At 43.5% G+C, this 24,720-nt stretch overlaps 1 protein-coding gene across 2 annotated transcripts; it reads left to right on the plus strand.

Moving 5' to 3' along the window:
- On the plus strand, positions 1–23,967 carry LOC141272026 (gastrula zinc finger protein XlCGF66.1-like). Of its 2 annotated transcripts, XM_073682310.1 has the most exons (7): positions 1–146; positions 442–588; positions 718–894; positions 1,831–1,954; positions 2,038–2,135; positions 3,075–3,165; positions 19,468–23,967. In XM_073682310.1, exons 2-7 carry the CDS (start codon positions 511–513, stop codon positions 19,971–19,973), a joined length of 1,074 nt encoding a protein of 357 aa, XP_073538411.1. In that variant the 5' UTR covers positions 1–146; positions 442–510; the 3' UTR covers positions 19,974–23,967. The 2 variants fall into 2 exon arrangements, with proteins under 2 accessions (XP_073538411.1, XP_073538412.1); XM_073682311.1 differs by lacking the exons at positions 1–146; positions 718–894 and having other exon boundaries at positions 451–660.
- The last annotated feature ends 753 nt before the right edge of the window (positions 23,968–24,720 follow it).

The following is a 24,720-nucleotide window of genomic DNA, read 5'->3' on the forward strand; positions in this document are numbered from 1 at the left end:
ACTACCTCCTCAGTCATCAGCAGCCAGACAGCACAACTGGACTTCCTGGTATAGGCTCCTTCCTGTAACATCTCACTCGGTCACATGGGTGTGACGTCGGCAGAGGTCCTTTAACCCACTTGGATTTAGCCACTCTGCAGGTGGAGGTATGTGGAGAGTCCCCCTTACTGGGCACAGGGGACATTAACCCCTTTAGCACTGAGACTATTGTGGTGTTTTTGTGTTGTCACATTTAATGACACATAATCAACATTTTTACATTATTTACTTATGTGTTTTGGTGCTGGATTGGAGATATTCTGTGATAAATCTCTGTATGTGACTATAATGTGATTGTGTGTTATACCGGGGGCAGGACGGGGCCATGACTGGATGTAGTGATCATGTGAAGCCGGTAACAGCTCCGGAGATTTCTTACATCGTCATCTTCTCCCCATTCAGGTCCCTACAATATCGGATCCTCTCGGTGGAGATCTATATAAGAGAATTTTCCTGAGTGACCCATCAAGGATGGATAGAGACAGGGACAAGATGGCAGAGAGGATATTACACCTCACCCTAGAGATCCTTTTCCGGCTTACTGGAGAGGTGAGAGATTCTGATGACGTCACATTACATCATTCTTATCTATGGGAATAACAGATGGACAGAACTGAAGAGGTGAGGACTCTGGAAATGTCTGTAGTGAGATTTATTAATGTGTCTCTCCATAACCAGGATTACATATTAGTGAAGACCTCTAGTGATGGCTGTCAGGCCCCTGTGTCTGAGGGATGGGGAAAACCCCTGAGCCCAATCACAGGGCCTCCACCTCACCCCTTGATACATGAGGACATCAATGACCAGAAAATCCTAGAACTCGCCTACAAGATGATTGAGCTGCTGACTGGAGAGGTGACACTGCTGGGACATTATTTATTTATTTATTTATTATTATAGCGCCATTTATTATTTATTCCATGGCGCTTTACATGTGAAAAAGGGGTATACATAATAAAAACAAGTCCAATAATCTTGAACAATACAAGACACCGACTGGTACAGGAGGAGAGGACCCTGCCCGCGAGGGCTCACTGTCTACAAGGGATAGGAGGGGATACAGTAGAGGAGGGTAGAGCTGGTATTGCAGAGGTATGGTGAAAGAAGGGTTACTTCAGGTTGTAGGCTTGTCGGAAGAGGTGGGTCTTCAGGTTCCTTTTGAAGCTTTGCACAGTAGGTGAGAGTCCGATATGTTGGGGTAGAGGGTTCCAGAGTAGGGGGGATGCACTGGAGAAATCTTGTATGCGATTGTGGGAAGAGGAGCTCAGAGGGGAGTAGAGAAGGAGATCTTGTGAGGATCGGAGGTTGCATGCAGGTAAGTACCGGGAGACTAGGTCACAGATATATGGAGGCTGTAGATAGCTTTGTATGTCATGGTTAGGGTTTTGAACTGGAGTCTCTGGGCAATGGGGAGCAAGAGAAGGGATTGACAGAGGGGAGAGGCAGAGGAATAGTGGGGGAGGGTGGGGGACAGGTGGATTAGTCGGGCAGCAGAGTTTAAGACAGAATGGAGGGATGCGAGAGTGTTAGAAGGGAGGCCACAGAGCAGGAGGTCAAAGCTTTATCTGATGTTACCGATTTTCTGCTTGAGAAATGAGGCAAAGTCATTCGCTAAGAGGAGAGGGAGGAGGTGCTGGGGGTCAGAGGAGAGAATTGAAAGTTTTGAATAGCTGTTTAAGGTTGTGAGATAGGGAGGATATTATACTATATATTATAAATGTATAATATAGATATTATACAGTAATGCTATGAAGGGATCAGGGGGGATGACGGTATCATTGTATGTGTCAGGTTCCTATAAGATGTCAGGATGTTGCCGTCTATTTTTCCATGGAGGAGTGGGAGTATTTAGAAGGACATAAAGATCAGTACAAGGATGTCATGATGGAGGTTCCCCAGCCCCTCACATCACCAGGTAATAGACAGGACTAAATACACACGGCCTACATTTATCTGTATATAAATTATGAATTAAGTCCCTGTATGTGTTTCCTCCAGTTCTATCCAGTAAGAGGACAGCACCAGAGAGATGTCCTCGTCCTCTACTTCCAGAAAACTGTAAACAAGCAAATCTCGATGTTCCTCAGGATCATCAGGTAGATGGAGAGAAGATGTCATGAGATCTCCCCTATGATGTGTAGAAGGCTGTGTAGGTCTTGTGTTCAGTCTTGTTTTTTATAGTTGACCAAATTGGTTTGAGGTAAATTGAATTCACCTCAAATTTTACAAAAAATTTGGATTCTTCTGAATGTTTTGTTACTTCATGTGAGTTCAGTAAAATGGCAGCAGGATAATATATAGCAGGCTGGCAAAGGGATGAAAATTAGATACTCACCTGATTGTTCACCTATCCTGGTGCCATAGCCCCTCGTCCGATTCTCTGCACAGCTCCCTCTGCTCTCTTTCTTACTTCTGCACTGCGCATGGCGTACCCTTCTCCATTATTCTACTCTTGATCTAGCAAAATTTGAATTTGACAGTTCCTCTAATTTAGTCACGAAATTCGATAAGCTTTTTTTTTTTATGTAATTCAAATGTTCCTTATTATGCTCCATACTCTAAATGCATCCTGAACTCGAAGTGAAAAAAAAGAAAGGCTCGCTGGTCTCCTGTTTGAAGTTCTGAAGGCCAAAGGAGGTCTACTTCTGACATATTTAGATTTGGGAGTCCTCAGTGGTTGATATCTTTTGGCTAACCAAAAAGATGGTAACAAATTGCAAGCTTTTGAGACTACTCAGGTCTCTTCATCAGGCATAGAACAGGACCCTGCTGTGTATAAATTTGTGGTTCTTCAGATTTTGTATTATTCTATGCCTGATGAAGAGGCCTGAGTATTCTCAAAAGCTTGCAATTTGCTACAATCTTTTCGAATAGCCATTAAAAGGTATCAACCACTGAGGACTCTCAAATCTTAATAATTTTCTATCTACTGGCACAGTACAAAGATATTTCTTTTTCTTGTACTTCTGACATGTAATTTTTGGTCATCATACTAAGTTTTCATCTTTCTGTGACTCCTACAATCTTTGTTTCAGGGTAAAGATCTGTTCCATATTAATAATACAGAGACATATCTGAGGTGTGATGTGCAGTGTAAAGAGGAGATTCCTACAGATAACCGCACAGGTGAGTAGTGACCACTAAATTCAACTCAATCACTAGCTGGTGTTATTATGGATTGTAGGTTTTATGTTTTCCTTTCTGTACAGATTTAAAAAATCTGATTTATAAACCATTTAAGAAAAACAAATGTTATCTATGCTTTTTTTCTATTTGTACACAGTGTTATTGTCAAAATTTCAATGGGCACAATTGACATGATACTTGATTTATTGCTTCATTGAGGGCCGCAGGTAAGCATGGGTGTATGCTGCTGTTGCTAGGAGGCTGACACTAGATAAAAAAAGAATTAGCTCCTCCTCAGCAGTATACACCCACCGACTGGCACAAAGCTCGTCAGTTTAAGCTTAGGGTCAGTAGGAGGCAGACCTGGATCTGATACCCGTCTTTTCTTTTTCAATTCACCTTCTCTTCAGGGTAACAGGGTGTACTTCTCACCCTGTTTTCCCAAACAGGAGCGACCGAGAGAGCAGTGTGGTGTCACCCACATTGCCCACTCTCGGACCCGCTGGGCAGGACCTTATCCCCTGTCACCTCTCTGTGCTTCAGGGTGATCTCCAGTGGCTGGTCCTTGCCCGTTCCCCACCCCAGTCCCCTCCTCGGAGTGGCCTGGGAGGAAGACTGTGGTCCCTTTTAGCTGACCTTCCCCCTTCTTTCAGGGACTGACACTGTGTTCTGCACCGTCCAGGACCGGACGGTGCGGGTAGGAGGAGTTGTCAGGATCTCCCCTTTCCCAATAGAGGACCTCCTGTTGCAAGCCTCAGAAGCAGAGAAGAGGAGCTGGGGCTTACATCAAAAGGTACTGTCATTCCTCTTCTCCACAGCTGCCATGTCAGCGGGGGTCCACAGGGGTGCCATCTTATTCAATGGGAGTCTCAGCAGCACCTTCCTCCTCAGCCCGCGTCACTAGCAATATTATTGCTATACACAGAATTCTTTGGCTTAAGGCCTGGACTGCGGATCTGGCTTCCAAGAAGTCCCTTGCCTACCTGTCCTTCCAGGGTTCAAGATTCTTTGGGTCTAAGTTAGGCAAAATCATTTCAGATGCGACAGGGGGCAAGAGCACCTCCCTCCCCTAGCCCAACCTAAGCGTCTCTTTACAAGGAGACGCTCTCTTCAATTTCAGCCCTTTCATCAATTTGCTTCGCTGACCACCTCCTCACAGCTGGATCGCTCTCCCACACAGCGGAAGGGAAATAAATCATTGTTCAAGCCCACCCCTATCTGACTCTTCCAAGTTTTCTGGGTCCCGTTCCAGTAGATTCTCTTCAGCATGACGGGCCACCTCCACCTGGGACTCCTCCCAGGTGAGTGGACGCTTTCTTTTCCAAGACGCGTGGCTATCAGTAGTCGACGACGCCTGTGTCAGAGAGATCGTGACTTCCGGCTACAAGATCGCATTTTCTTCACCCCCATGAAAATGTTTCTTCATGCCCCGCCTCCCAAAGCTCCCAGCTCAAGTCGCAGGCTTCCTTCATGCCATTTCATTTCTCCACCTGTCTGGAGTCATAGTACCTGTTCCCTCTCTCAGATGTTTTTCTAGTTTCTATTCCAATCTTTTTGTTGTCCCAAAGAAGGACGGCTCCCACTGCCTAATCCTGGACTTCAAACGCATGAACCGATGGATGCACAGCCGCCACTTGAGAATGGAGTCGCTCCGTTCAGTAATTGCCTCAATGAAACCCAAGGAGTTTCTCTGCTCGGTGGACATTCAGCATGCGTACCTGCACATCCCGATTTGTGCATCACATCAGAGATTCCTTCGTTTTGTGGTTCAAGGGAGGCATTACTAATTCACAGCGCTCCCCTTCAAGCCTTGCCTCTGCGCCCAGGGTCTTCACGAAGGTGATGGCCACTGTCATGACCATCCTACTCTCCAGGGGGATTGTAATTATCCCCTTTCTGGACGATCTGTTGATTAAGGGTCCTTCCCTCAAGGACTGTTGACTGAGCCTTCAGATCACTCTGGACACCATTGCCCGGCTGGGCTGGATTGTCAACGGGCCTGGTATGCAGAGGTAGTCGGCCTGCTCCTAGACACACCCTGGAAACTCCCAGACCGTCCAGATCTACTTTCACAGGGTCCTCTCTTCTATCAGAATTCTCTGTGTCTGAATTTAATGGCATGGCCATTGAAGCCGCCATTCTGAAGGAAGCAGTTTTCTTTCCTCATGTCATTCAGACCATGATCAGTGCAAGAAACCCGTGACTTCTTTCATTTGTCATCGGACCTGGAGGGCCTTTTTCCCCAGGATGTCCCTCATGACAGCACGACAGGAGGTTGCCTTTCCCATCCTCTAGGGAAGGAAACACATGAGAGGGTTAAAAGCCCCCCCCCCCCCCCTCCACCACACTGTGTTTTTCCTGTCCCTAGCAGGACAGACGCAGAGAGGAGCGCATCGGCGCAAAGATTCATACCTGAGAGCCCAGTGGGATCGAGGGGGAATCATCTCACCCCTTCCTGCTGTCAAGAAACTCCGGGCCGAAACCTCACTAAAGATGTCCCTCAGCCTGTCAGTAGAGCGGAACGTAGCTCCTGACGCCGACGCTGCCTCCCTCTCAGGAGGGCTGTCGGCGTCACGCTACACTACCCTGCAGCAGTCCAGAGGCATGCGCTCCATTGGAGGGCGCACTTCCGGGTCAGCGGCCAGCGATGACGCGGATGCATTCCAGCCTGGAACGCATTTCCAGTTCCAGCGGGACCTGCGGCTCAGGACTCTGCGGCGTGCGTTCCAATGTGGAACGCAGGGGAAGCTCGTAGCGGCATCCGACATCTAGGGAAAGGTAAGACCCTATAAAGGGTGCTTATTCCTCTGTGTGCTGTGTCCCACCTTTTTCTTCCAAACAATGGATTCTAATCCACGGGCAGAGGTACAATCAGAGTCCCTGGGCAGTGTAAGTACATGGAGCTATTCCCTAATGTCAGATCGAGTGATTTACATTAAAAACTCTCCTATTCTCATTAAAACATTCACAGGAGAGGGGCATATTGGAATCAGGCACCACAGCCCGTAAAAAACCTAAGAGATGCCCTACATGCAATAGTCACTTACCGAAAGCACACAAGAAACAACATTGTGCAGAGTGTATAGTGAAGGTCTTCAAGGGGGAACAATCCACCTCTATAGCAGACATGCGATCTATGATCTGTGAGGAAGTTCAGAGTTCAATCTCCAGCCTTATACCACCTCAGTCAGTACAGGAACCGTCCCGTCACAAAAGGGTTGATGGGAAATGGAGGAATCTTCTGACGCAGAAGATTTTTCTTATGACTGATCAAGTTCTACAGACAGGAGAAATGTCCCCACAGGCCCCTTCTGAGGATTGGAAGAGATATCTCTATTCATCCGAAAACACAGATGAATTGGTTAGGGTGGTTAGGAAAACTATGGGGATTGAGGATGCTCAGATCCCACATACCATACAAGACGAGATGTTTGGAAGTCTGAGAATCCAGAGTAAAAGAGTATTTGAAATCTATGATCTTGTAAGAGTGGGAAGATGCAGAAAAACGTCTCACCATTCCAAGAGACTTCAGGGCTCGCCTACCCTTCAGCCCAGAGGAAGTGAAAGTTTAGGATGAAGTCCCTAAAATTGACATACCTATGGCCAGGGTAGCAAAAATGACCTCTATTCCTTTTGAGGATTCATCTTGCCTTAAAGATGCTATGGATCGAAAGGCGGATGGGCTCCTGAGAATAAGCTGGGAAGCCTCAGCAGCAGTTATTAAGACCAATATAGCCGCAACCTCGATAGCAAGATCTATGTCCCTTTGGATAGATGAGCTGTTGTCACTAATTAAAACCAATACTTCTCGGGAGGTCATCCTAGATACTCTTCCCATATTAAAATCAGCCACCCTGTTTTATGGCGGACGCATCTGCAGAATCCGTCAGATTCTCAGCTAGAAGTAGCGTGTTATCCAATTCGGCAAGACGTGCTATATGGCTAAAATCCTGGTCAGGAGACTCCCATTGTAAGAATAAACTTCGTGCAATCCCATTCTCAGGGGGCAATGTGTTTGGTCCTGTCCTAGATAAGATCTTGGAGAGAGCCTCAGATGAAAAGAAAGGGTTTCCGGAGGAAAGAAACAAAAAGTATCACTCCTTTCGTAAATCCCGAGTATCACAGAACCAGGATTACAAGGGGAAGGGTAAAACCGGAAGGTGGAGTTATTCCAAGGGAGGTAAAGGTAGATCCACCCAATTCACTTCAGATTCATCAAAAAGGCCCTGACACCATACCAGTGTGGGGGAGACTCCGGTTCTTTTCCACAGGTTGGCAAACCATAACCAAAAACCCATGGATATTAAGAACAATAAAAACTGGTTACAAAATAGAGTTTATACAACCGCCGCCTCACAAATATCATCTTACCGTTCCCCAGACTCCAGCCGCTTCAGAAAGACCCTGGAAAGATGTCAGGGATCTATTACAGGCAGGGGTAGTCTGGCCAGTTCCACCCATGGAAATAGGACAGGGTCACTACACTACTCTTTTTTTCCCTAAGGAAGCCCTCAGGGAAGTTCCGGACGATCATAAACCTGAAACCCCTGAATGAGTATAGAATACAAAAGATTCAAGATGGAAACTATAAGAACTATCATTCCATTAATAAAACAGATCTCAGTAATGTGTACGGTAGATTTAACAGATGCATACTACCATGTACCTATTCATACATCCTGCCGTGCCTTCATGAGGTTCGCATTAAGATACCAAGGGAAGATTCATCACTTTCAGCTCCACTGCCTGCCTATCGGCCTATCCGCAGCACCCCGGATCTTCACGAAGTTAATGACGGAGGTGGCAGCAGCCCTAAGTAAAGAAGGTGTAAATATAATACCGTATCTAGACGATCTACTTTTGATAGCGGATTCGGTACCCCTCCTCAATCAACATCTATCCCGGACCATTCAGCTTCTAGAAAACCTCGGTTGGGGTATAAATTGGCAAAAGTCGAGTCTACATCCAGAAATGCGAAAGGTGTTCTTGGGAGTTCTTCTAGATTCGCAGCAAGGAAGATCGTCTCTTCCTATAGACAAAATGGAAGATATCCGGAGAAGGATTTGTTTGTTCCAGAAGGAAGGGGCAGTATTTGTGAGGTATGCCATGAGGATTCTAGGACTCATGATATCCTGTATACCAAGTGTTCGATGGGCTCAAGCACATTCAAGAGATCTACAACAGGTGGTTCTGAGCAGCTGGTACAGACTTCAATCAGGTCTGGACAAACAGATGAAAGTTTCCTCAGAGCTAAAGTCTTCCCTAACCTGGTGGACATCTCGGATCAACCTACAGAGAGGAATATCCTGGACACAGTCTCCGCAGTTACAAGTTACCATGGATGCCAGCCAGCTAGGTTGGGTTGGGGAAGTAGAAGGTCAGTACATACAGGGTACATGGACCCCAGAAGAAAGCAGGCAATCCTCCAATTACAGGGAGTTGAAGGCGGCTTGGAAAGTACTCCAGAAATGTCGTCAACATATCCTCAAAGGGAAAAATGTAAAAATTTATTCAGACAATGTAACAACTGTCTCCATCATTCGGCACCAAGGAGGCCCAAGAGGAATGCTCCTACAGTGCCTAGCCAAACAAATATTCCGATGGGCAGAGATGACAGTTCTTTCCATAACAGCAGTCCACCTCAAAGGGTCAGACAACTTAGTGGCAGACTTCCTCAGCAGGAAAACAGTCTCATCATCCGAATGGGAACTAAATCAGGCCGTATTCCATCAACTCACTCACCGCTGGGGCATCCCGTCAATAGACCTCTTTGCTACCTGCAAGAATGCAAAAGTGGAAAAAAAAAATAGACTCAGTGGATACTTCCAACGGGATAGACGCTTTAGCCCAGAACTGGGGCGAAGTCCTGCAATATGCGTTTCCCCCCTTTCCTCTAATTTCCAGAGTTTTAAGGAAGATTCAGAAAGAAAGAGCCACAGTGATGCTGATAGCAGGAACCAGCTTCTCTTGGGCCACCATGGGGCTATTAGGTCACATCGCCATAAAAGGACCGTTTTTCCTACCAGAGAGAGGTGATCTGTTGACCCAGGGTCCTCTAGCATATCAGAACGTACAGTTCTTACAATTGACAGCATGGATCCTGAAAGGCAGATCCTAAGTGCTAAGGGTCTGTCAGATAGAGTAATTTCCACCATGCAAGCCAGTCGTAAGCCTATCACCTGTGCCATCTACACCAAAGTTTGGAGAAAATACTGCTCTTATGTGGGAAAACCTCTGGAGTCCGGCTCTGAACCAGATATTCCAAACATCCTCAAATTCTTTCAACAGGGTTTCGAGAAAGGTTTAAGACCCAGCACACTTAAAGTACAGATTTCAGCTCTTAGTACCTTTCTGGATTACCCTCTGGTGGATCATCATTGGGTAACAAGGTTTGCAAAGGCAGTCACTAGATTGAAATCTACGAGAAGGAAGCTAATACCCCCATGGGACCTTAATTTAGTTTTGACATCTCTGTGTAAGAGTTCCTTCGAACCTCAGGAGGAAGCTAGTATAAAGTTACTTTCAATGAAGACTGCCTTCTTAGTAGCAATAACCTCAGCCAAGAGAGTTGGAGAGATCCAGGCCCTGTCAACTACAGATCCTTATCTCCGTATCCTGGGTGACCGGATAATTCTCAAACTCGACCAGTCCTTTCTTCCAAAGGTGGTATCCCAGAAAAACCTAAATCAAGAGATTATCTTACCATCATTTTGTCAGCACCCAAAGAATGAAAAAGAGAGTCAATTCCACACACTTGAAGTCAGAAGGGCGGTGATGCGATATGTTGAGGTTACAAAACAATGGAGACAGGATTTGAACCTCTTCATTCAATATTCAGGTAAAAACAAGGGCAAAAAAGCTTCAAAAGTAACCTTGGCCAGATGGATAACCTCGATCATTTCAATGGCATACCAGCTGCAAGGAGAAGAACCAACACCGGACATTAAGGCTCATTCCACTAGGGCCATATTAGCCTCCTGGGCAGAAAGAGCAGGAGCGTCTTTAGAACAAATCTGTAGGGCTGCAACATGGGCCAATATAAATACCTTCTGTAGACATTATAAGTTGGACATTTCATCTACCCAACAATTAGCCTATGGAAGGAAAGTCCTTCAGACGGTAGTCCCACCCTAAAAATATGCCGTCTGATTTGGTATTACTCCCGTCGTCCTGTCATGAGGGACGTTCTGGGGAAATAAGGAATGAAAGCACTAACACATCCCCCACCCCCCCCCCCCACCCCCGAACTCCTTATACATATGGCAACCCAGAACATCTGTGTAAAGACAATTCAGTAAAGCAGAATAAAATTCATCCATCCTGGTGTAGTGTTTGGAAAAAGCACTGAGGGTATGGTGGAGCAGGAGGGGGGGGAGGGGCTTCTAACCTCTCATGTGTTTCCAGTCCCTAGAGGATGAGAGGCACAACCTCCCGTCATGCTGTCATGATTGACTCCTGGAAGTACAATTACCGGTAGGACTAATTCCTTATTTTCACTGGTGTGATGACAACCAGTTAGCTCTAATGCCCTTTTCTCGCCCTTCCATTCTTGCCTTCCTATAGTCAAGGGCCAGATCTCCACACTTTCAGTTCTTTTCCAGCGAAATTTTGCCGCTCGCCCCCAGGTCGAGACCATCCTCCAAGGCGTCGCTCATTTGGCACCACCGTATTGTCCTCCTGTAGACCTGTGGGACCGTCATCTGGTCTTAGGCGCTCTTCAACAATCTCCATTCAAGCCCATTCAGGACATCACGTCATCTTTTCTTTCCTGGAAGGTTGCCTTTCTGGTAGCCTTTACATCCATCAGAAGAGTTTTTGAGCTGGCAGCGCTCTCTCTTGACGTTCTCTGTTCCTCATCCTCCATCAGGACAAGGTGGGTCCTCAGACCAGTTCCTTCCTTCCTGCCTAAGGTGGTCTCCTCCTTCCTCATCAATGAGGACATTGTTTTGCCTTCTTTCTGCCCAGCTCCGGTTCATCCTCTTGAAAAGTCTCTGCACAAGCTGGATATTGTCAGAGCTCTACACGTCTACCTTTCAACGTTCAGACACCTTGTTTATCATTCCTAAGGGTCGTTGCAAGGGTCTACCTGCTTATAAATCTACCATTACCCACTGGATCCGCTTGACCATACTGGAGGCATATCACGTCAAGGATTGGCCTCCTCCTCTGGGTGTAAGGGCTCGCTCCACCAGGGTGGGGGGGGGGGGGCCTCTTGGGCCTTTTGCCACCAGGCCTCTGCATCTCAGATCCGCAGGGCTGGGACCTGGTCTTCGCATCACACTTTCACAAGTACATACCTTCGCTTTGGCTGATGCAAGCCTAGGAAGAAAGGTTCTCTAAGCAGCGGTCATCCGTTGTCTGTTCTGGCTATTCTGTTCCCTCCCTTGGGACTGCTTTGGGACTTCCCATGGTTACCTGGGTCCCCCAATGAAGCGATGAAGAAAGAAGGATTTTTTGGCACTCACTGTAAAATCTCTTTCTTGGAGCCTTCATTGGGAGACACGGCACCCTCCCTGGTTGTGTGCCTCTGTTGGGCCTGTACATAGTTATATTTTGTTATTGTTCCTCCTACTGCTTTTTTTCACTAACTGACGAGCTTCTAGCCAGTCGGGTGTAAACAGCTGAGGGGAGGAGCTAATTCTTTTTTTGTCCAGTGTCGGCCTCCTAGCGACTGCAACATACACCCATGGTTACCTGTGTCCCCCAATGAAGGCTCCAAGAAAGAGATTTTACGGTGAGTACCAGATAATCATTCTTTTTTCATACCGACAAAACAATTAAAGGGCCGATCTACATACAATTTCTTCTGGCAATATGGAAACGCCCCTGTCACAACTTTGGGTAGTGGTCATATGCTTGTCTGTTCCTTTCCCCTGAAAAATTAAGATGTTACTTCTTTTACCACTTTATGGTTTCCAAACCCTGAAGCAGCTAAAAGAAGAAATAAAAGACTGAACACGTGCACAGCAATATTGTTTGTACATTCATATTTTTTACTGTATTTTGCAGACGATAAGACGCACTAGACTATAAGACGCATCCCAAATTTTGGGCTGGAAAATAGTTAAAAAATGTTTAAATAAAATGGTGGTACTTCTTATAGTCCGAGTTTAGATAATTAACTGGGGGAGCGTCGGCGGTGGAACGGGGTCACTGGAGGCAGGGGAAGTGCTGCAGGAGGCCGGCGGCCGTAGGAGTGGAGCGATGCTGCGGGTCGCGGGCTGGGAGATGGGGGTATCCCGGCGATGCGAGGCTGCAGGCCACGGGCTTTCCTAAGTTGTGGGCGGTGAGCAGAGTCCCTTCCCCATTCATTTCCCTGCAGTGGGCTTTGGGAAAATGGCCACAGCAGGCATCGCATTCGCAGATTGAGATGTTTGGAGACGATCTTGTCTCCCGAGACCTGCTTCCTGAAATCTGAACCGTGGTATTTTGAATCCCAATATAAAATAGCTTTCTAGATCTCCATTACATCTAAAAAAAAAATTTGACCTCTAATTCAGTATCATGACCAGAAAAAGAGTATGTGGTAACTAAGGGAATTCTAGAGAAAGGATTTAGAATTAGGCGCTTAAAGGGACTTTTTCAGCACAGAATGACTGTTCAAACCAAGTCTCGCCGTGTGGTGCTTCACGGAGGACCCAATCATTTATATGTACCTTCCCACCTGATTGGCTTCCCTCAATATTCTCTACTCTCTTCTTTGATTGTCAGCTCTGGTTTCATAGAGTCAGGGAATGGCAGAGACACATGGAAACTAAGTAGGTGGTAAGATAGTTTAAATGATTGGCCCTGCCGTGAATCACCAAGCTCCTGTACTTGGTTTCAACAGTTATTCTGTGCTGAGAGAGTCCCTTTAAGAAGAGAAACATGAAAAGAATTGGTAATCCGAAAAGATGCTGTAATGGGCAGCTTGTAGCTCACCAAATTGACCTGCCCCATAGAGACCTAAAAATCATGGAGTCAGTTGAGACCAGCGGCCCAATTCATCATTTGCGATTTATTGAAGTCACTTTTCTATTTTATGTGTTTTGTTGTATTCTCTGACGATGTTTGCACCAAATTCTCAAATTACGCGCCCTGTTCATCTATTTGGCGCAAAATAGAAAAAAAATGCTTTTTGTTTTAGTCTTTAACCAGTTATGGTGACTGATTAGCACCAAAAGTTGCAAAACCTTGAAAGAGTTGCAAAAATGTGCCAGATTGAAAATTCCGCCAGAAGCCTTACTCCAGGCAGGAATTTCAGTGAAATGCCACTTTTACCAAATGTCTTTTTTTTTGGCGCATTTCATGAATCTGTCTCAAATATCTGGATAAGCAAAGTTGTGGAGGAATAAGAGCAAAACATATAGAGAATAAGGCGCAAATATAAATGCCAAATTACTCCATAATAGTGGTTACTTGATGATAATGGTTGTTGGAGAAATGTTCTGCCACACTGAATGCACCAAAGTGTTCCAAAAACCAGTTTTCAAAACGAGGCCACCGGGCCGCACCACGCTGGTTCTTTTGTGAGCAGGCTGCATGGCCTAAACATGCTACAATGGCCTGCAGCATCTCCAGACTTGTCTCTCATCAAGCACATCAGGTACGTCTTCATTGCAAAGGCAGTTGCCAGCACTGGATCTTCATGATTTGTTTGATCAATTGCACTCAGCATGACACAATGTTCCTCACATAACCTCACTGATACCATGCCAAAGCGTGTAAGTGTCTGTATTTCTACACGTGGCGCTCATACTCTATACTTTTAATTCGAGATGACCCCAAAAAATTTTATTAAATTTTTTCATTATTTGCATACCATTAACTGTCTACCCATCCTGGTATTTCCATAATTACTCAACATTTAAATTTTGAGACAGAGGGTGCAGCAACATGGGGGTGCAGTCAGGCCACCTGACATAGCGAGTCGAGATGTCTCCCTAGCGGCTGCATTTTGCTGCCCCCTGGGCTGAGAATCAGCAGTTGAGGCGCGCCGGCTCCAAGTGAGGAATTGTACTCGCGTCTCTCAGTTGCGAGTACAATTGAAGCTCTGACCGCAGGGTCATGGCCACGTAAGCATCGTGATCAGGTCATGTGCTCACGATGCTGACGGCATTTGCCAGTGCTGCAGAGGTGCGAAGAACATTGGTGGTAAGTGCTCCTAGAGCTGAAGACACTGAAGATTTATTGTAACGGGGGTGGGGCAGGGTTTTAAAGGTTTGAAGACACAGTTTGGGGAGCAAGGAAGAAACAGGTGCAGACACAATATGGGGGAGGGAGATTTGAGGACACAGTTTGGGGAGCAAGGAAGGGACAGGTACAAAAACAATAGGGGGAGCAGGAGAAATTTGAAGACACAATATGAGGTGCAAGGGTGGAGATGGGGCCATGTATGAGGAAACAGTATGGGGGGATGGGTGCAGACACAGAATGAGTAGCGAGGGGGGAATGTATGCGGACACAGTATGAGGAGCAAGGGTGATGGAATGGGTGCGGGCACATCGGAAAGATGTGTAAGGAGGCAGTATGGACAGTGACCGGTGTGACAAGGTCACTGGCAGAATACTGGAGGTGAGATACGCGTCTCTTGAGACTTATTGCTTCAGTCATGTAAAACATAGAGGTTTCTCCTGCATGTTAAGTGCAGAGAGGGTTAATTGCCAAAATTACAAGGGCATGCTTTACAGGTGGATAGCTAAGTGCTGGGAGGGAAGCTATCCACCCTATCTCCACTCCAGGGCATGATTTAGGGGCTATAAAAAGCCAGCCTATTGACTCAGGGGGTGGTCAGTATCTGGAGGCCAGCTCCAGAGAGAGGAGCGTGTGTTTGTACCTGCTGAACCTGAACCGTGTGGTTCTTGCTAACACGGAGTGGCCGGACCCCGGCTGACGCAAGGACTTTGCTGGACTCTTTCCCCATTTTTTTTGTTTGCCGTTAGGCCGAATGGGCCATGTTTATTTTCCATGAACCTTTTATTGGTTTATGCTGCACAATAAACCAACTGAAAATTTAAAGAGACAGTGTTCCATTTATACCTCAATGTGAAGCCGAGTGAGCTGATCAGCCACATAATATATGAGGATGGTTAGCAGGCGGGATGTGACAGGAGACAGCATGAAAAGGGAGGGGGAAACGTGTGAGGAGCCTATAGAGGGGAATAGCGTGAGGAGACAGTATGGGTCCAGAAAAGTGTGAGTGGGCACAGAATATGGACTGAGTAGTGTGGGGAGGTAGCATGGGGGGACAGTGTAAGGACATAGTCAGGAGGGGACAGTATGTCAAGGAGGCGGAGTGTGAAGAGAGAGCACAGTATAGAGACTGGGCCCTATAGGGGGACCCATTGTGAAAGGACAGTTTGAAGAGGAGGCCCAGTATGGAAAGGAAAGGGCAGTGTTAAGGGGAATGTACCATAAGAGGGACAGTGTGTGGTTCATATTTTGTACAGTGAATATAGTGATCGACAATTGTTTGTTCAGGGGCTCAGCGAGGGGGCAGTTATTTTTATTCAGGAGCATTATAATGACACTGCTATATTTAAGGGTATAGTGTGAGGATGTGCTGCAGAAGACTGGAGAAGATGGAAGTCTGCAGAGACAGGATGTGACTGAAGTCATCATGCAGTCTGGGCAAGATGAAGAAAAAAAAGAGTGACTCCAATCAGAGTTGGATGTAAATGTTGTTTTGTGATAATGACTAATTCTCGTGTTTTTAGTTATGTTAGGAGCATTAAAAGGTGTCCAAGTTTGTGATGAGTCTGCAGTTATTCTATGTGACTGCAGACTTCTGAATTCTCAGTGTGCACTGCACGCTGTCAGGATTCTCTCGTGCAATTTGCATACATGTGGTCACATACTGACTAAGCATGCGTGACCTCACTTAATGAAAATCAGTTGAGCGAGGCTGGACATATCTAGTCGGAATGTTGCCAGAAGTATACAAATCGCATAATTGTACTCACATGACCGTCCACTCTTGCCACCGGCAAAGGAGAATCCTAAAAGTGTACAGTGCAAAGCGATGTGAGAATTCAGAAGCCTGCAGTCACATAGTGACTGCAGACTTTCATCTCAAAACTGGACAAGCCCTTTAATTATAAAATGAAGTCCTGTAACATGCCAATCCTAACAGCATGTAATATACTCACTATCAGGATTCAGCTCTGCTTGCTTGTTCCGGCAGTCATCTCATAGCTACTTCACTCATATGCGATTTTCATACTCACGGTCACGTGACAACTAGCTTTTCTTCCTGCTTCCCTCAGTTTTTTACTGAACATTGAGAGAATTAGGAACAGCAGCTCGTCAGCACGTGACTAAGTGTGCAAATCACATATGTGCTTGGGATGCAGGGGCACCAAACTGAATTCTTGCCCGGGTGCAAGAAAACCTAGATATACACGCGCTCAAAATTGTTGGTACCCCTCGTTTAATGAAAGAAAAACCCACAATGGTCACAGAAATAAGAATCTGACAAAAGTAATAATAAATTAAAAATCTATGAAAATGAACAAATGAAAGTCAGACATTGCTTTTCTGCTTCCACAGAATTTTTAAAAAAATAAAACTCATGAAATAGGCCTGGACAGAAATGACGGTACTCTTAACTTAATACTTTATTGAACAACCTTTTGAAGCAATCACTGCAATCAAATGATTCCTGTAACTCTCAATGGGACTTCTGCACCTCTCGACAGATATTTTGGCCCACTCCTCATGAGCAAAGTGCTCCTGTTGTCTCGTGTTTGAAGGTTGCCTTTTCCAGACTGCATGTTTCAGCTCTTTCCAAAGATGCTCAATAGGATTTAGGTCAGGGCTCATAGCAGGCCACTTCAGAATAGTCCATTGTTTTCCTGTTAGCCATTCTTGGGTGTTTTTAGCTGTATGTTTTGGGTCATTATCCTGTTGCAAGACCCATGACCTGCGACTGAGACCAAGCTTTCTAACACTGGGCAGCACATTTCTCTCTAGAATCCCTTGATAGTCTTGAGATTGCATTGTACCCTGCACAGATTCAAGACACCCTGTGCCAGATGCAGCAATGCAGCCCCAGAACATAACAGAGCCTCCTCCATGTTTCACAGTAGGGACAGTGTTCTTTTCTTGATATGCTTCATTTTTCCGTCTGTGAACATAGAGCTGATGTGCCTTGCCAAAAACTTCCATTTTTGTCTCATCTGTCCATAGGACATTTCTCCCAGAAGCTTTGTGGCTTGTCAGCATGTAGTTTGGCAAATTCGAATCTGGCTTTTTTATGATTTTTTTTTCAACAATAGTGTTCTCCTTGGTCGTCTCCCATGAAGTCCACTTTGGATCAAACAACGACGGATGGTGCGATCTGACACTGATGTTCCTTGAGCTCGAAGTTCACCTTTAATCTCTTTAGAAGTTATCCTGGGCTCTTTTTGTTACCATTCGTATTATCCATCTCTTTGATTTGTTATCAATTTTCCTCCTGCGGCCACGTCCAGGGAGGTTGGCTACAGTCCCATGGATCTTAAATTTCTGAATATTCTGTGCAACACAGGAACATCAAGCTGCTTGGAGATAGTCTTATAACCTTTTACCTTTTTAACATGCTTGTCTATAATTTTCTTTCTAATCTCATGAGACAACTCTTTCCTTTGCTTCCTCTGGTCCATGTTGAGTGTGGTACACACCATGTCACCAAACAGCACAATGAGCATCTGTAGCCCTATATACAGGCCCACTGACTGATTACAAGATTGTAGACACCTGTGATGCTAATTAGTGGACACAACTTGATTTAACCCCTTTCCGATCTGGTCAGTAATAGTACACACCAGGTCGGAAAGGCTGGATCAGTGAGGGCTCCGACGACCAAATCTCCTATGGAGACTACTGAAGCAAGCAGAAAGTCTAAAAAAAATGTTTTTAAAAATAAAAAAAAAAAGTTTAAATCACCCCCCTTTTGCCCCATTCAAAATAAAATAATAATAAAAAAAAACCCACATACACATATTTGGTATCGCCGCATTCAGAATAGCCCGATCTATCAATATAAAAAAAGAATTAATCTGATCCGTAAACTGCGTAACGTGAAAAAAATTCTAAACACCAGAATTAAGTTTTTTTGGTCTCCGCAACATTGCAATAAAATGCAGTAACGGGCGGTCAAAACATCAGATCTACCCCAAAATGGTATTAATAAAAACGTCAGCTCGATGCGCAAACAATAAGCCATCATCCAACCCCAGATCCCGAAAAATGGAGGCGTTACGGGTCTTGGAAAATGGCGCCATTTTTTTTTTTTTTTTCGCAAACTTTGGATTTTTTTCACCACTTAAATAAAAAAGAACCTATACATGTTTGGTGTCTACGAACTTGACCTGGAGAATAATAATGGCTGGTCAGTTTTAGCATTCAGTGAACTTGGTAAAAAAAAAAACACATAAAACAACTGTGAAATTGCATTTTTTTTTTACAATTTTACCGCACTTTTTTCCCATTTTTCAGCAGGGCTGTGGAGTCTGAGTCATGGAGTTGGAGTCGGTGCCCATTTTGGTGGAGTCGGAGTTAGAGTCAATATAAAATGGACCGACTCCTACAATATATAATAAATTGGGTACAGTATTTCAATGCAGTTTGTGGGGAATATTTTTTCATAAGAATTTGGGAAAGTTGTGAAATGTCCTATTCGTGATCTAAGGGTCTAGACTTTTAGCTGAGAAAAATGTGTCCTACCGTAAATGTATCACTTAAACATGAGCCATGTATGTCGGAGTTGGAGTCGGTGTCATGGAAATTGAGGAGTCTGAGTCGAAGGTTTGACTTATCGACTCCACAGGCCTGTTTTCCAGCACACGATATGGTAAAACCAGTGATGTCGTTCAAAAGTACAACTTGTCCCGCAAAAAAATAAGCCCTCACATGGCCATATTGAACGAAAAATAAAAAAGTTCTGGCTCTGGGAAGAAGGGGAGCAAAAAATGAAAATGGAAAAACCCAAGGTCGTTAAGGGGTTAACATGTCCCTTTTGTCACATTATTTTCAGGGGTACAGTCATTTCTGTTTGTGCCTATTTCATGAGTTTAATTTTTTTTTTTAATTCTGTGGACGCAGGGTGGAAAAGCAATGTCTGACTTTCATTTGTTCATTTTCATAGATTTTAAATTTATTATTCCTTTTGTCAGATTCAAGTTATTTCTGTGACCATTGTCGGTTTTTCTTTCATTAAACGAGGGGTACCAACAATTTTGACCACGTGTGTACAACTATGTGTTGAGAAGTGTAATTTTATAATTCATTATACAATTTTATTGTGGTCTTATGGAAAAATAAATTAAATTTTATTCTTGGCAGATGACTATACCAGGAGCTCAGAGGGATATCTGAAATCTTACGATTCTGAAAAAGATGATCATGGTTTCACACCGTCTACATATGGAGAACATGCCATTATACCAGATCTACCTCCAGTCCATGACAGAAAAATGTTATCATCTGATCCTTTTCAGCAGATTATATCTTCTGATTCGTCAAAGACTGATGTTCAACATTCAGTCTGTTATGTAATTGTTTCTCAAGAAAGTGCTCACAGAGTCCAAAAGCCATATTCATGTTCAGAATGTGGGAAATGTTTTGTACAGAAATCACATCTTGATTGGCATCATAGAACTCACACAGGGGAGAAGCTATATAAATGTTCAGAATGTGGGAAATGTTTTAATAAGAAATCAAATATTGATGCACATCTGAGAATTCATACGGGGGAGAAGCCATTTACATGTTCAGAATGTGGGAAAAGTTTTAACCATAAACCAAATCTTGTTAGACATCAAAAAAGTCACACAGGGGAAAAGACATAGTAATCTTCAGAATGTTAAAAATTATTTACAGAGAAATTACACCTTGTTGCATGTCAGAAAAATTAAGGAGCCATTATATTTTTATTTTAATCCTTTCTCGTTGTAGGGCTTAAAGGGGTAGTTGGGAGAGATAAAAATGTATTTCAATCTCCAAGACATAAGCAGATAACTTTACGCAACCTTGGTCCACCGTCCAGGTCATTGCTCTCTGTCTGTGGACAAGAACGGCGCACTGGTGACATCTTTCCAGCCCGGGAAATCAAACACCGCCCCAGGGAACCCAGAAGCACTAATGCTATCATGTGAGGTCATAGTGAGAAGTAGTAAAGTCATATGAAGCTACATCTAAAATCAGGCCTTCATAAGTTTACACAGAATGGAGATTGAAATACATTTGTATCTCCCTAGATTACCACTTTAATAGTACACCCTATGTCAGTTCTGTATGTATAAACCTGCCTCAGGAGTTGAGTCGTCTGCACCAAACCTGGCAGATGCCGGCTGAATCATACAGCTGGCAGACACCCGTAATAACAATGACTAGTTCTAGCTCTGATTGCTCCTGTTTAGTCATTTATTTGCTGCATTCACTATCAGAAGCTTGTTAATTGTAAAATTGCTGGTGCTTTTGATGCAATCCTGGAGTGCCAATGAGCTGCCATGGTGGTAGCTTGGGGCCTGTTAAAAGCCTCACTGCAGCCATCTTGGTGCAGCTATAGAGCTTAGCCTTTGGCTGGGCTGGGCTTCATAGTATCATGTCAAATATTTATATACTGCACGTGTATAGAGCCAGCGATCTATAGTATCAATAAAACATTATTGATTTCAGAGAATGGCAACGCAAACCAATTATTTTTTTTAAATTTAGGTTTGGTATTGTCAATCTGACCTGGAAGATTTTGTTTTGCCAAGTCATTTTTACCACATAAAGAAGGCCGTAAAAACAAATCCTTAAAAAAATAACGTCAGAATTGCATTTTTTTAAATGGGTCAAACAACCCTTTATCAATTACTACACTCCTCATATAAAATAGTAACAGCTTGTATACCCCTCCGTTCCGGCAATGTGGATGCTGAGAATCCCAGGACATTATGTTGCACCAGCCCTGCAGCCAATCAGCTTTATTCTCATATCCTTCGTATAAAATTGATATCCAGAGGAAGTCAGAGAGCAGCAGAAGGAAGTGAGAATGAAGCTGGCCTTTAGCGGATGCTGAATGTTATATCTCGCTAGCCAACGTCACTGGAATTGTGCCAACACCAGAGGTGAGTATAGAATATTATTATTTTACATGGTGGAATATAGTAATTAAGAATGGGTTTCCCAAGTTGGACAGCCAGTCTAAAAGGAAGCTGTAAGTAAGTTTTACTACTACAAACCAAACACATCTCTGTTAGGTAGCTATAATTGAGAATCAATCCATAGCTTTGTTTTTCGAATTCTTCTTTGTGTTGCAAAGTAATCCTCTTTGTAATTTGTATGCTATTGAGCCACAAATGTAGGGATCTTGGGCCTACTCGCACAGTTCTTCGTCCTCTTTTCAGTTTTCCCCACCCACTGCCATCCTTTGCTCCTTAATTGTTTTCTGTGTCGATTGTTTTGACATCGGCTTATTATAGAATTAGGCCCCCTTTACTCGTTCTGATTTTACTGGTACTGGAAAAAACAGTACCAGTGTTATCAGTGTTGTGTGTCCATATGACATACTTGTGAACGTGTGCGTCATGCGTGTGCCGTCCATCTGATACGTACTGGAATAGAAATTACAGATTTTTAGTTGTTAAATATGTGCAAAGCTATACATAGATTTCTACTTCCAAAGCTCAGTTATTCCCTCCAGCATAGTGCAGTATTTATTCCTAAATCTTTCTTCTCAAATCTTAATTTATTAATCTCGTCCTTCATATGGGGGAAGACTAGACCCAAACTCAAATTGTCCACCTTACATAGGTCTAAACAAATGGGAGGAGCGGCACTGCTGGATTTCTTTTTGTATTATTTGGCTGGGCAAATCAAAGCTTTGAATAAGTGGATGCCCAATAATTACCTACCTAATTCGGAGAGCCATTTGGCCCACGCTGAAAAGGTTGATTGCCTGCTGGGTTTTTTAGAAGCAGATAAACCCAATACCCCTAGATTGTTACCCTTACTCCGATTGGCACGATCAGTCTGGAGACAAATTAAAAAAGTGATTCGCTTTGATGGCATCATAGCTGAAATGCCATTATGGAATAATACTTACTTCCCAGTGCTATTAAACCACCCATCCACTCAATTTTGGATTTCCCATAATGTTTCCTCGGTTAAAGATTTATATGATCACGGTGTCCTAATGTCCTTTGAACAAATACAAATTAAATATAGAATTCACAGGCCCCAGTTTTTTCGCTATCTACAGCTCAGATCAGCAATTCAATCACACTTACGTAACATAAATACAACTCAAACAATATCGTCTTTCCCTTTAATAGGGATCCTCAAATCACAAGGTCCCCAAGGCCTTATTTCCACCTTATATACATACATGTTGTCCATGAGTATTGATTCTACTCTATTGACAGTAAGAGAAAAATGGAAACTCCTCATTCCTGATATCCAAGATGAAGATTGGGAAGAGATTCTTGAATCTCCAACCAAGGTGTCCCCATAGGCTAATAACAAAATGACCTAATTATATATAGTACACCAATCATACCTGACCCCGTTACGGTTATTCAGAATGGGACGATCTCAAACTTCAGAATGCTTAAGATGCCATAAAATGGATGCGGATTTTATACATATGGTGTGGGGATGCCCAGCTACCTATCCTTTTGGAATGAGGTAGCCTCGTTGTTAACTTCCCTTATATCTACTCCTGTTCCTCTTAATCCATTAGTATGCTTATTTGGGGTGCTAGAAGAAGAGATATGGGGGTACCATGTTAAAATTTTCCTACGGGAGACTTAGCTAGGAAAATATTGGCCTTACACTGGATGGGTAATCTGCATCCATCTCTTGGAGCTTGGATTGAACTGGTAAACTCAATTATATCTTACGAGCGAACAATGTATCAGAATAGACGCTGCTTGGGGAAATTCAATAAGATTTGGGATGTGTGGAACTCGTCTCCTCTTACTATATCAACACGTAGATAATGGTCTGGTACCATTAAAATAGCTGTAGTAAAGGATTCATTGACCCACACTTGATAGCATCACAATGTTATTAACAATGTCACAATCGTAATAGGTTCTTTTTTGAAGAATATGTATAAATCTTTCTTGGCAGCAGGGTAGTCTTAGTCTTTCTTTCTTTAAGAATACAATATATCCAACATATCTATTATATCATTCTGAGTTATGTAGAACCAAACGTATATAAATTTGAATAATAAGTCTTCTAATTAATCCTCAATTGTTCCATAAGCCTCGCAAAAGAATATGGACTTGTGGAATTGAAGTTTATACAAATAACTCATTATACAAATTTGCTGTTTTATTATTATTACTATGATGAGTGTGTATACGTTATATTGATTATATATAAAACGTGTACTTTTTTTTGTTTAATAAACGAATTAAAAAAAACAAAACATCTAGTTAGATACATAGCTAGATAGATATGGACTAAATAGATGACAGATAGATACTGTAGATATCCGTGACATATGTAATTAGTGCCTTGCTGTAAAATATTAATATTCTAATGATAATATACTTGATTTAACATGCTTAGGTCCAACAAGCAGGTAAAGGCTTATGTGAAGTGTCTGAGATATTCTGAGAATCTTGGCAGAGACAGCTGTTCTGTTTGTCAGAACTATAGGACTTAAATGTCAAAATGGCTACTAGAAGCTTCAAGGATAGCAGCAAGTCACCATATCAAGCGATGAAACCGGAAAAAAATAGTATCCAATGTAAGTCTATGAGTTGAAATAATATTTAAACTGACCTAGGAATGAGTGGAGTTCAATGCAAGAAAAGAAACAGAGTGAATCAGACGGACTTACTCGAGCCCAAGACTAAAAAGGGTCACCTGGAATCGTTGTGCAATCTCAGGCACAACTCTGATGTTAGACTGCAGCCCTTGTCATCAGCCCCCAGCTGAGGGGGAAGATACAGATCCAAAATAAAAAATATTAAAAAATGACGATCCAATGGCACTGTCACTACAATGAATTGGTAAAAAAAACAATGTTTTTATTAAAACAATGCGTTACTAGAGCGAGCTGCTCTCTTCATCAGGTACAAATAAAAATATACATTCAAAATAACCAACATTCTTATAAAACCCCTTACCCAGGTGTGGGTACTCAAATTCTTGAATAATTTAACTCCATCACCACTGCTCTATAGCTCCACAGCAAACTTGCCCCATTATCAATGTGATGCATGTTAACTAGGGTTGAGCGAGTATGTTCTGTCCGAGTACGCTCGGGCCGAGCTCCGAGTATTTATAGCTGCTCGGTGATATGGTTGAATCGCTCCCGTGTGCATGATTTGCAACTGTTTGACAGATTTATTACATGTGAGGAATGTGTAAGAAATAGACATTCCTCACATGTAATAAAACTGTCAAACAGTTGCAAATCATGCACACAGGAGCGATTTAACCATATCACCGAGCAGCTGTAAATACTCGGCCCGAGCATACTCGCCAAAAGGGTTAATAGAACATACTCGCTCAACACTAATGTTAACCTATATACTGCCAGTGTGTATGAGCCTGTATGCTCTATGCCCCATTGCAATTGTAATGCATGTT

This window comes from Phyllobates terribilis, unplaced genomic scaffold (genome assembly GCF_046119375.1).
Source record: "Phyllobates terribilis strain yellow unplaced genomic scaffold, ASM4611937v1 Scaffold_5__5_contigs__length_657084704, whole genome shotgun sequence".
NCBI lineage: Eukaryota > Metazoa > Chordata > Amphibia > Anura > Dendrobatidae > Phyllobates > Phyllobates terribilis.

Bases quoted from the DNA above. Each gene is read 5' to 3' on its own strand.
- LOC141272026 (XM_073682310.1), top strand. From the start codon at position 511: ATGGATAGAGACAGGGACAAGATGGCAGAGAGGATATTACACCTCACC. The intron at 589-717 runs GTGAGAGATTCT...CTCCATAACCAG, and splicing joins TTTTCCGGCTTACTGGAGAG to GATTACATATTAGTGAAGAC. The intron at 1,955-2,037 runs GTAATAGACAGG...TGTTTCCTCCAG, and splicing joins CCAGCCCCTCACATCACCAG to TTCTATCCAGTAAGAGGACA.